The 12,872-nt window shown below is 44.6% G+C and overlaps 1 protein-coding gene across 13 annotated transcripts in view; it reads left to right on the top strand.

The window, feature by feature from the left end:
* NFIA (nuclear factor I A) overlaps window positions 1-12,872 on the top strand; it is a 482,232-nt gene that overhangs the window by 153,357 nt on the left and 316,003 nt on the right. For 9 of the 13 annotated variants that reach the window (XM_077277138.1, XM_077277152.1, XM_077277158.1 and 6 more), the window contains exon 1: window positions 8,306-8,576. The exons of the other annotated variants lie outside the window; for them this stretch is intronic. In XM_077277138.1, the coding sequence (XP_077133253.1) occupies window positions 8,430-8,576 (147 nt within the window). In that variant the 5' untranslated portion in view covers window positions 8,306-8,429. Of the gene's footprint in view, window positions 1-8,305; window positions 8,577-12,872 lie in introns of those variants that run through there. 13 annotated transcript variants of the gene reach the window in all.

The following is a 12,872-nucleotide window of genomic DNA, read 5'->3' as shown; positions in this document are numbered from 1 at the left end:
TTGAAAAGACCCTGCATCCACTATAGGTACATATCTATCTATCTAGGCCAGGTTTATGTTTGCAGATTGTTTCAGTAAATATATCTTAACCAATTAATTAATTTTGACTTTTAATCTCCTATATATATTCTTATTCAGTTTTGCTAAGTTCCTGACAGAAGTGACAAGTCTTCCCTGAGCTCCGCGGTGACCGTGCTCCTGTCGGTGACTATGTACAGGCTGGAGCAGACTTTTGCTGGGTGTCTGTGTGGTTTTCTGCCAATTTGTCAGTTAGTCATTGTGCCTGCCTGAGCCAAACTTTCACTCCCTCTAATTTACTGAATCACAGCAGAGTTTATTTAACTGAGGTTTGATCTTCACAATGATTAATCCATATTTATGCCTTAAAACAAACTAATCTGTAATAGCACAAAGGTCCCTGATGAGGGAAAGAGTCCAGAACAGCACAATGCTGACCTTACAGCAACTCCGGAGCCCTGATGTGTCCGGGAGAACGTCCTCTGTCCTGCGGATTAAGGAGCCCACAACTTAGGCCACATGCACACATTCGGTATTTGGTGAGTTTTTTACCCCAGTATTTGTAAGCCAAAACCAGGAGTGGGTGAAAAATGTAGAAGTGGTGCAAATGTTTCTATTATGCTTTTCCTCTGACCGTTCCACTCCTGGTTTTGGCTTAGAAATACTGATGTCAAATACTGACCGTGTGAACATGGCCTTATAAGTAACAACCTTATGGGGAGCAATAACGCAATTACACCGGTTTTCTCGGGGTGCCGGCTGTGTGGTGTATTTCTCAAGTGTCCCATAAGAAAAAGTAGGGTGCATCCTATATAATAAAAGCGTAGTACACAGGGCTGCCACTAGAAATTTTGGGGCCCCATACTGGCAAATTTTTCGGTGCCCCCTTGAGACTCCGCCCAGGCTCCACCCCAGCCCCGCCTCCACACCTCGAACTGTCCACAGTCCCACCGTTCTCTCTTGGAGAAACTCCACTTCTCACCTATCACACATTAACAGTTCCCATCACCAGATCACACATATAGTTGGCAGCTTTTGTTTTGGCCAAAAGATTTTTTAAGTCGCCACCATAACACGGTAGACACATTTGGCCGGGCCCTACTCTACTGTAACCTATTAAATATTTGTTAAAATATGCAGTACAATTTAGGTAAATTTTTATTTATTTTTCAATTTTTAAAATGACCAATAATATCACATACAAGGAACAAATGCCGCTACACCATGACCAGACACCATATTATTACCACATAGTGACCAAATAGCACATACAAGGGACAAATACCACCACACCATGACCAGAACACATATTACCATCAGTGACCGAATAATATCACATACAAGGGACAAATACCACCGCACCATGACCAGACCACATATTACCACCACAAAGTGACCGAATACTACAATACTGATCAGTAATAAAAAAAACACAATACTATCACCATCAGTGCCATTATACACAGGAGATCTTTACTTAGTATGCAGTGTCTGTGTTGTTGTGAATTTGGATTCTGGGCTCCCCCGGTGGCTACTGGTGGAATTGAACTTGTGACATCATCTTCCCTGTTCACCTGTTCTGATTAGATCTGGGTGTCGCTATATAACCTGGCTTCTCTGTTAGATGCTTGCCGGTCAACAATGTTATCAGAAGCCTCTCTGTGCTTGTTCCTGCTCCCAGACATCTACTAGATAAGTTGGACATTCGTCCATGTTTTGTTTTTGTATTTTGGTTCCAGTTCACAGCTGCAGTTTCGTTACTGTGTCTGGAAAGCTCTTGTTGATCAGGAATTGCCACTCTGGTATTATGAGTTAATGCCAGAGTCCTAAAGTAATTTCTGGATGTGTTTTGTTAGGGTTTTCTACTGACCATGAAAGTATGCTTTCTGTCTTCTGCTATCTAGAAAGCGGACCTCAAATTTGCTAAAACTATTTTCCTGCTGCGTTTGTTGTTTCATCTCATATCACCGCCAATATATGTGGGGGGCTTCTGTCTCCTTTTTTTTGGGCATTTCTCTAGAGGTGAGTCAGGTCTTATATTTCCCTCTGCTAGCATTATTTAGTTCTCCGGCCGGCGCTGGGCATATAGGGATAAAAAGTAGGACATGCTACCTGGCTACTTCTAGATGATGCGGTAGGTTTAGTTCATGGTCAGTATAGTTACATCTTCCAAGAGCTTGTTCCTATAGAGGCTTATGCTAGTTCTCTGGCCATGGAGATCATGACACTGTGTACAGGGTAATACAGTGATCACCGGTGACATTATACACAGGACCACTGTATATAGTATACAGTGTATAGTGTCAGTGTGTAGGTAACACACTGACTCACCAGAGACGTCTCTAGGTGAAGTCCTTCATCTTTCAACTTTCATCCAGCACAGACCGCCGTCACTTCTTCCAGCCAGGACTTGTCTCTGCAGGAAATAACACAGTTATCTCGAGCTCCGCTTGCAGAACACATTACTTAATTTTTCCAAACTTCTACATTACACCACATGAAGAAAAAAAGGCAACATAGTATCACTCTACACAGTAACAGGCCTGACCCCCCATTTAAAACAGTATACTAAAAAAAAAAAATAAATACATCACTGCAGTAATAATATCCCTTAATTAGCCCCTATGGTAATAATATCCCCTATCCTGGCCCCCGTGTGTCTCATTCCTGGCTCCAGCCATATGTTCTCGAATCCTGCCCTCATGAGTATCCATTCTGCCCCATATGATCTCCCCACCCTGCCCCATCTGTCTCCATCCTGCCCCATCTGTCTCCATCATATCCATGCTGCCCCATGATCCTGCACGATGTCTCCAATCCTGCCCCCACGTCTTTCATTCTGCCCCGTATCTCCAATCATGCCCGTATCTCCATTCTGCCCCCAGTGTCTCCAGCATTTCTGCCCCCAGTGTCTCCAGCATTTCTTCCCCCAGTGTCCAGCATCTCTGCCCCCAGTGTGTCCAGCATCTCTGCCCCCAGTGTGTCCAGCATCTCTGCCCCCAGTGTGTCCAGCATCTCTGCCCCCAGTGTGTCCAGCATCTCTGCCCCCAGTGTGTCCAGCATCTCTGCCCCCAGTGTCTCCAGCATCTCTGCCCCCAGTGTCTCCAGCATCTCTGCCCCCAGTGTCTTCACAATCTCTGCCCCAGTCTGTCCAGCATCTTTGCCCCCAGTGTGTCCAGCATCTCTGCCCCCAATGTCCAGCATTTCTGCCCCAGTGTGTCCAGCATCTCTGCCCCAGCGTGTCCAGCATTCTGCCCCGGGGCCCCCTGGATCGCCGCTCTAAAAAAAACCCCAAAAAACCCCAAAACACGAGTTCTTACCTGGCCGCGCTTCTGCGGCGGGCGAAGCTCATTCCCTCCACGCAGGTGAAGCGCGCACTCGCCGGCGGCTGACAATGACGTCAGACGCCGGCGAAGTGCGCGCTGCGGCTCAAGTCAGCTGCCAGGAACCGATTGGCTGGCGGCTGTTAACTATTGACGTGCGGGCCCGCACGTCAATAGCGTGCCGCAGCGCCTGTAGGGGGGCCCGGTGAGCAGATGAGATGGGGCCCGATGCGGGCCCCCTCTGCCCACCAGGCCCCATACGCCAGTCAGGGCAGTAATGCCCTGATGGCGGCCCTGGTAGTACATGACATTTTAGGAAATCTCAATAAACTATCTGCGGTGTAAATGGACATGAACTGCAAGTTAGAAATCTGCAAAATGTCAATTTGCTACAGATACATATAGGCCAGAGGAAGCGTGTAGTGGCCATCGCCTCCATGCATCATTGTATCATAGCTGCTATTTTTTATCCAAATAAAACTATAAGGCTATGGTCACATTGCGTTATGTGACCGCGTTTAACGGACTACGTTACACCGCGGCATAACGCGGTGTTAACGTAGTCCATTAACGCCGCCATAGCCTGTAATGGTGAGCGCGTCGCTAGCGCCCGCCCACATTGGGCGGGCGCTAGCGATGTCGCGTCATTTGAGTGACGGACCTCGGACGCTGCTTGCAGCGTCCGCGGCGCGCCCGAGGTCCGTTCCTCGCTAGTGCAGATCGGGGATCTGCGCTAGCGGGGACACCGAACGCGGACCCTAGGGAAGCATTGCGTTAGCGCAACCCGCTAGCGCTATGCGCTTAACGGATTGCCCTAACGCAATGTGACCCTAGCCTTAGGCTATGTGCACACGATGCAGATTTAGTGCAGATCTGCAGCGTTTTTTTCTGCTGCAGATCTGCACTGTGATTTACAGTACAATGTAAATCAATGTGAAAAAAAAAAGCTGTGCAGACAAATCCGCACAGAAACGCTGCAGATTTCAAAGAAGTGCATGTCACTTTTTTTGTGCGTTTCTGCAGCATTTCTGCACCCCTCCATTAATACAAATCCACAGTGGTAACATCTGCAGAAAATCCGCACAAAAAAACGCATCAAAAACGCGCAATAAAACGCATCAAAAACGCAGCTGCGGGTTCTGCCAGAAAATGCAGATTTTGTGCAGATTTTGCATCGTGTGCACACAGCCTTAGACACACGTGGTGACAGACGCTTGTTCCTTTTGAAAAACATTATGCTGCGGAGGTCGGTGTAAATTTCACCCATGGCGATGCAAAGATCTATGTCACAGACTCCCGTTTTGAAGCTCTTTGGACAATTGCTACGTGTTAGAAGGGTCTCCTGACAAGCGAGTCCCTTTTGGAATCTAGTGAAACTCAGTAGTAAGCATTTTATTTCCCTGCAGCGCCACCACAGGAGACATGAAGTATTACATAGAGCAGCTTCAGATCAGTGTCTGTTCTGCATAATACAGGTCAGTACCTCCAGAGACAGAGACACTAGCTGTTACCCTTCTGGGCAGAGATTAGGATCCTAATCCGGACCCCCCACCATCTTATCTTAATCTATACACTCTGTATGATACAACCTGTAGGGAGGCAACTGGAGCCCAATGGGGCACAGCTATTGATCTGTAAGACCTATACTTTTCTCACGGGTGTCATGTGGACATACATCATAGACTTCTCTTGGCGATTTTTTTTTTTTATAACTCCGTAGTTCTCAGAGGTTATAAATTGTATTAAAGGGGTTATCCCAAAGTCACAGCTTATCACACATCCATCTCAAGAGACCCCATTTGAAAGGAGTGACGAATGAGCAATCGCACTGACAATCTATTAACTGGGAACCAATATTGTTATTATTGGTGGGGGTTCCAGCAGTCACATCCCCACCAATCAGACACTTATCTCGTATCCTCTGGATTAGCGATCGGTTCGGATCTTGTGACGACCCATTTAATATGTGCATATTTACAAGTAGGAGTTTTGCATGTATGTTATATACTGCAATCAAACATAAAACAAATGGTGCGTGATGTCTGAAATATACACTTTCACATAACCTGGGCATTTTAGGCCCTTGTGCAAACCCTATGGAGGAACTCAAACGTTTACAAGTTTATTTCCAAATTGCAAAGTAAGATATGAAAAATGCACAATATTGTAATTTATAATTGCAAAAAGCAGTCCAGGTTACGCATTCTAGGGTTAATGAATGATCATTCCCTGTTATCAGTCATGTTAGGGATGGGCTGACTGCAGTGTATTTCAATGGTTCTTGGAAGGAGATTGCCCAATAAATCTATCGGGAGCTTTACATATTAATCACATATTACCTGCAAACATCAGAATATATTTAGATAAGATCCTGATCAGGAACCTCCCAAATATCTGTACAATGTGTAATTAATGATGGATGAATCTCATCATTAACATTATAACTTGGGTAGAAAGACCAGATAGTGATGTAAACTTTAAAGGGAATCTGTCTGCAGGTTTTGCCAGGTAATCTGAGAGCAGCAAAATGTAGGGGCAGAAACCCTAATTCCAGCAATGTGTCACTTAATGGACTGCTTAGGGTATGTGTCCACGTTCAGGTTTGCTTCAGGCTTTGGTCAGGATTTTATGCAGGTAAAATCCTGACCAAAAATGCACCTGAGGTCACTGGCAGGTCACCTGCGGTGTTCCTGCGTGTTTTGCTCATTGTAGCAACATGCTGCGTTCTGAACAAACACAACGCATGTGCGTTTTTGCTGGAAAAACGCATGCGTTTTTTAATGCACAGTGGAGACGGGATTTCATTAAATCCCCTCCACTATGCTGTAACATCTGGATGCTGCGTTTTTGACGCTGCGGCTCAGTGCTGCGTCAAAAACGCAGCGTTTCCTGAACGTGGACACATACCCTAATTGTAGTTTTAATAAAATCACTATTTTATCAGCAGATTATCACAAGATGATTAGTTGTCTTGTGCCATGTAGTTCTCCTACTCTGTGTAACCCTGCCCCCACCACTGATTGGCAGCTTTCTGCCTATGCACAGTGTACACAGTAATATGCTGATCAATGGTGTGGGTGGGATTATACAGAGCTCAGCATTCAGAGAACTGGTAGATCTACAGTAGATAGAAAAGTAATTTTATCAAAATGACAGCGAACAGCCCAGGGGCTTTAGAACGTTGCCCCAGCCAGAGCTGCCATTCTCCTCCTATTGGTCTAGTGAGAAAAACATGCAAATTGTAGCAACACATCGCATCGCTGGAATCAGGGTCTCTGATCCTGCAGCATTCTGCTCTCAAATTACATAGCAAAAACCTGGTGACTACAGCACTAAGTTCCCATATATTAGTTTTTAATTTTTCTATCTATTGCAACCCCTTACTTTGTGATAGGTAGATAATAGAATGATCAAATAGAATTGATACATAGATAATGCTGTATATTTTCTCATATTAGATAAGATATAGATGATAGATCATAGAGTATAAGAGATAGATAAGAAACGGATAGATGATAGATAATAGATGGTAGATAATAGATAATATATATGGGATAGATGATGGATAATAGATAGATGGTACATAATAGACAGATGATAGATAATGGATAGATGATAGATAAATTATAGATAAATAGTAGGCTTCAAACAAGCCTACCACATCAACTACTCAGTAAACTAACTTTGCCCTGTTCCCTCCTTCCAAATATTATTCTGAATCTGCCCCCTACTATTCATCTGTCTCCACACCCTCCATGCACATGATAACTGATACTTGACTATTGCACTTAAACACGGGCTGATGACCGGATCATGCAGCTTTATATGAAAATCACTATTTATTATAATTGCCAGACCTGAAATAACAAGCACTTTTCACCTATTGTGTCCCTCCCCCCATTTCCTTGTAGATTGTAAGCTTGCGAGCAGGGAACTCACTCCTAATGTCACTATTTAAATTGTCTTAACTTGTATTGATTTTGTCTGTACATGGCCCCGCTTAATAGCAGGTACGGACTGGGGCTGAAATTCAGTCCTAGCATTTGAAATCACACAGGCCCATGTTGTCCCCATCCCCATGAACCAGATGGGATATATTACTAATATTACCTTGGATGGAGGAAAGGAAGATTTTCTGCAAGACCAATATTTCTAATGATACCCGTGGCCTGCTGGGGTAAGTGACCGAGTCAGCCACTTTGTGCTCCATCACAACTCTTGAGAGTATGCGTATCTTGAGAACACGGATTCTGTTAACAACATAGCAGACAAGGCAGCCCATGACCAGACAGGCCCTTATGGCATTTGCCAGAATTGCCAGATGGCCAGTCCGGCCCTGCTTAATAGTAAAGTGCTGCGGAATATGTTGGCGCTATATAAATAAAAATTAGTATTATTATTATAAATGATGGCTAATGCATAGTTTGTATGTTCTCCCCTTGTTTGTGTGGGTTTCCTCTGGGTTTTCTGGTGTCCTCTAACACTTCAAAGACATACTGATAGCGAATATATAGTGTTCCCCAATGGGGACAGAGATGACAATGTCTGTAAAGCGCTGCGGAATTAATGGCGCTGTATAAGTAAAATAAATACATAATAAATAGAATGAGGGATTAATAGCTACATATCCTGGCTCTACTAGTATTGGGTTTAGTACAGTAGACTGTGCTCACTGGCTATTGCACCACGAGAACTACAGGTCCCAGCATGCCTACAGCACGTGTGTGCAGTGCAGGTCCTGGCTGTGGTCGGGTGACCAGCAGAAAGTGTGAAGTAATAAATAAACGATCGGCTCCCTCCTCCCCGTCTGCAGCAGGCGCTCGTCCGTCCTGCGCTCCCTCCTCCTTCCCCCGGCCGGGGCCTAGCACCGGGGGCTTTAGAACGTTGCTCCGGCCAGAGCTGCCATTCCTCTTCTCCTATTGGCCGAGCGAGGAAACTATGCAAATTGTAGCAATTGCGGAAATAAACACGGAGCTGGCGGAGAGATTGCAACTTGTGCAAAGTGTCCCAGGTCCCCGGGCAGAGGCTGCTGGAGCCCCCCACAGTGTGCCGGGGAAGAAGCAGTGACAGCAGCCATGGACTGAGCCCATGCCCAGCCCTCCCCAGCCTGCTGCTGCGCCCACCTCTCCAGGGGCAACTTTCCCCATTCCCCTAAAGCTTGCCAGTCATGAAGCTGCCCTGCTCCAGAGCCACTTAAAGCCCCCCGTACTGTGTGTGCTCCTGTGCATGACGATGGTACGTGGCCGCACTCAGTTTCTCTTTTGCATTGCATTAGTTCCTATGTTGTGTGTGTTGTGTGGGTGCAGGTTGAGAATTGGGGACGGGGATATTGGGGGCTAAGTGTGACTTTGGGGTCAGTAGTAAATGTACATTGTGCAGAATAATAGCAGCAATGTGTGAAGTGCTGCAGCCTCCCTGCACCAGGAGAAGGGTGGGTTTCCTTTCCTTAGTGCTGAGAAACGCTGAGCTCTGCACATTTTGCGACTGCTCTATCCCAGCCAGAGAGAGGGGGGAAAAAAAGTAAAAAAATAAATAAGAGAGAACTGTACAATGTAGAATGTGAGCCTCCCCTCCCCCTGACACAAAGGAAGTGTCTAGACAGATCAGCAATGGCCAATCCTGCGGCAGGAAAGAATGATGGATGGGGGTGGCAGCCAATGGGCTGCTGGGATTCTGTGGTTGGAGGGAGTTTCCAGGCCATTTCTGGGTCTCCTTTAGAGAGGGGGTGCAGAGGGGTCTTGTGCTCTGCATGGGACAGAGACTTTAACTGAAGTTTGGTGTTAATGTGGAAAACTGAGAATGTGCATCTGTGGGTTGTATGAAGCCTGTGCTACATTGTATCTGTTCATTAACTCCTTACCTCCTACAGCACAGAGTCACTGTAGCAATGACCAGCAATTTTTTTAAAATGTTTTGTGTACACCGGAGGCAAGGATTGTTTCCTGACCTTATCTTATTTGTAAATACAGTCCTGCACTGGCAGACACAGACAGAAAAAGGCCCCTATAAATATAATCGGTGCAGGGTTTATAATTGCACCCGGGCACTGGAGCCTAAGGGGCCCAAACGGTCCTTTTGGAGCATATGAAAAGACCATTACTATAAAAGACGTGCAATAAGTGGGGGCCCCATTGGAAATGTAGCATTTGGGTCCACAAGCTTCAAGTTGCGCCACTGCCTTTACAAGAACAGTATATGGGCCCTTTGTAGTTCAATAGCTCATCATAATTCACAATCCCACCTGCTTTAGAAGAAATGTGCCCCCTTTCCTGTTGGTTCCCAGGCTGCACCAATGTTACATCTGCCCCTGTTGTACTGCATTTTTTGTGTGTCCACTATCTGGGCACATGCCCTCCAATCCCACCTGCTAAACCCTATGTATACTTGGTCATTCATATCAGTAGTGAGGTCTGTAAGCGGAGCCCCCCTCCCCTATATATCAATTGCAGAAATGAAGGGGTTGCATTATTTAGAAGTCTTTTTGTCCCTTCTTAGAATATATTGACAGCACTGCCATTGATGTGAATAGGACTGTAATGCACGTGTATATACATTGCAGTGGGTGTATAGACTTATTCCAGTGCATCTCTCCATTGTGTATATATTTCCAATCGATACATTATTATCCATATTCTGCCACTAGTCCTCAGTGGTCTCATCTATCATGGTTGGTGCAGTGTAAATGGGATACTTCTTACACAGGACTGAGGCAAGTGTCAGAGCTCCATACATTAGTGAGTTATAGCTCTATAGAGGGGGGCAGCCAGTCCCCTCCTTCTCCTGTAATTAGGAGCCAGACTGTGATCTTCACATTCTTTCACTTACAGCTATAAATCAGCCATTAATCATTGCATGGCCTAAAATCCATAGAAGAGGGTTACATGGCACTGGAGATTTCCAACTTTCTAAAGTTGCCACCTAATCACAACATGACTCCCTAATTGATTACCTAGTGGTGCAATCACAAGGTTTTCTGCATTTTATGAAGCGTCTGTTTGGACTGCCCCGTTACAAAATATTAGAATTTCTAAAATCCTAAAGTTTCACTTTTTAGACTGTAATTGAGTTGAGGTTGAGATCACATAAAGGATTTGCACGTATCGGTGTATTTTCTGTGCAGCGCCATGGAATGTGTTGTCATACGCAATGGATAATTTGAGGTGCACTGAGGACACCCCATCAGATACTCAGCCACAGCCTCACACTTGTGTGTATATTTACCACACAGTAAACGTGCTCCTTTAGTGCGTGTGTATATATGTTTCCCATATAGCGGATTGTAAATGCATTCTTGGGCATGGTGCCAAGAGAAGCCCGGGAAGGAGTCATTTCCAGCGGGCATTCAAGGCTAAAGCCTCCCTGTAACTCTTGACTGACTCACCTCCATGTTCCCACTTTAAACAGCTCAATAAAAGGCCATTTTTATTTGTATCTTTTGCTTCCAATTGATTCTTTGCTTCTTGTCTTACCCCATTTCGTTCGCCCTGTCAGAAGACAGGCCATGGCTGCCCCCTAGCTCCCTTGGCAGTGGGTCAGGACTCTGATCCACCATCCAGGAGACCTGTCCTCTTTTTCTTTCTTGCAATTGTTTTTCTCTTGCTTCCACTTTTCCTTGTTTTTCTATTTTGTTTGTGTCTTGAGAAGTGTGAAGGAAGCAGAGAGCTGAGCCTGGGCTGGAGTGTCAGCCTAGAGGGCGCATGGAGGCCTCTCACAGGCGCACAAAGGGCGCCAAAGCCTCCCTCACATAATATGGAAACCACAAGAGTCTGAGGGGAATAAGAGCCACTGCTGCTGTGGGGAGAGGGAGAGAGACATTTACTGTACTGAGAGACAAAGCCCAGGCCCCTCCACGTCCCCCTCACCCCTCCCAGCTCCATGTAATATTCTGCTGCTCCTCACAGCAAGTTTAACCTCAAACTTTAATATGGAGCAAGTTACTGCAGCAGGGCGAATGGGAGACGGGAAGGACTGCACAGTTATTAGCAATTGTATATATATGTGTGTGTGACTATATTCCTGTACTAAATCCCTACACGATAGTCTAGCAGTCACTGAATGTGTTATCGTTAACGCTGGAATCAAAATATTATTATATTCCTATTTATATACATTATGTTTATGTTTCTATTACAGTCACAGATGTGTTCACAACTGTGCACAGATACAGACACAAGCATATACAGTATATGTATACTCACAGATGTACGCATACATGCAGACATATCCATATACATATGCAAATAAAGCAAACTACCGTCATTTCAGAAGCATGTCATGTGTTACATATCAAGATAAAGTTTGCTACATCTGTATTTGCACACATATAGTGTGTATATATATATATATATATATATACATACACTATATATACAGGCAGTGGCGTAACTTGAAACTCATGGGCCCCGATGCGAAAGCTCCAACGGGCCCCCAAATATTTTAAACCTTTAATATCAATAGTCTTTTTCTATAGGCCAAAGGGACTTTTAGGGCCCCGTAGGCTCCAGGGCCTGGGTGCGATTGCAACCCCTGCACCTGTTGTAGTTACGCCTCTGGATACAGGTGCACACAATAAATATGTATATAGAATAGATACATATAATGTATACAGGATAAAAGACTGCACTCCAACTTTAAGTGAAAAATTGTCTTTTCTTTATTCATCCATAGTGTTGATACATTTGAAAAACATAATACTAAGCTATCCTCAAACTGGAGGCGAAACGTCGCCGAAACGCCTAAACCACTATTCTTATTTTGACTTTTTTTTTCTTTTAAAGTGCTGCCTTCATTTTTTTTACATATATATATATTTAATTAGTATATATACTCCAAAGACATACCTGTAGGGAATTTAGATTGTGGCACCAATGGGTGCACAGCACATTGATCTCGTTTTGGCGCTTGCTGCTTCCAAGTGGTTAATAGTTGGGCAGAGCGAGGTTCCCGGTGTTTATAAGACTTCATGTATACTTTAGACAGTAATTTGTGTGATAACTTTTCTCTGTGACTTGGACAAAAGTCAGAATGAGAGCCAAAATCTAGTATCTAGGAAACATGGAAAGCCTGTGGGGGTGTTAGCCAAAAGCAAAAATAATTCTGTGGCCTTCCAGCACCTCGCCTGGATTTCCTGAAAATACTAATAGTTAAACAGATGGGGGTTTAATGAGTAGAAAAGAGACTGGAGGCCAGAAAAAAAAAAAAATCGCTACAAGTTTAAGAGGCATGAGATGAACAGGAGTGACCCGAACGGGGATGCCAAAAAATTAATACTGGGGTTTTGTCTGGTTAATATTGAATATGAGTCGGTATGTGATGCATTGCAATGCAGTGTTCATACGTTTTTTACAACGTACATTTTGCTACACATTGCATTGCTCCGTATTGGAAATGATTGGCTCAATACTTGTAGTTTTCTAAAGTAAAGAAAAAAGCAGTCCTATTGTACTGGTAGAACTACAGGTGCCAGATTGTCGTGAAATACTAGGCTATGCCTATGCTGCCTAGACAATATTATGTTGCCAGTGTAAAAAT

Source organism: Ranitomeya variabilis, chromosome 8 (assembly GCF_051348905.1).
Source record: "Ranitomeya variabilis isolate aRanVar5 chromosome 8, aRanVar5.hap1, whole genome shotgun sequence".
NCBI lineage: Eukaryota > Metazoa > Chordata > Amphibia > Anura > Dendrobatidae > Ranitomeya > Ranitomeya variabilis.
Note: the sequence above shows the minus strand (reverse complement) of the source record. Positions and strands in the feature narration are given on the sequence as shown.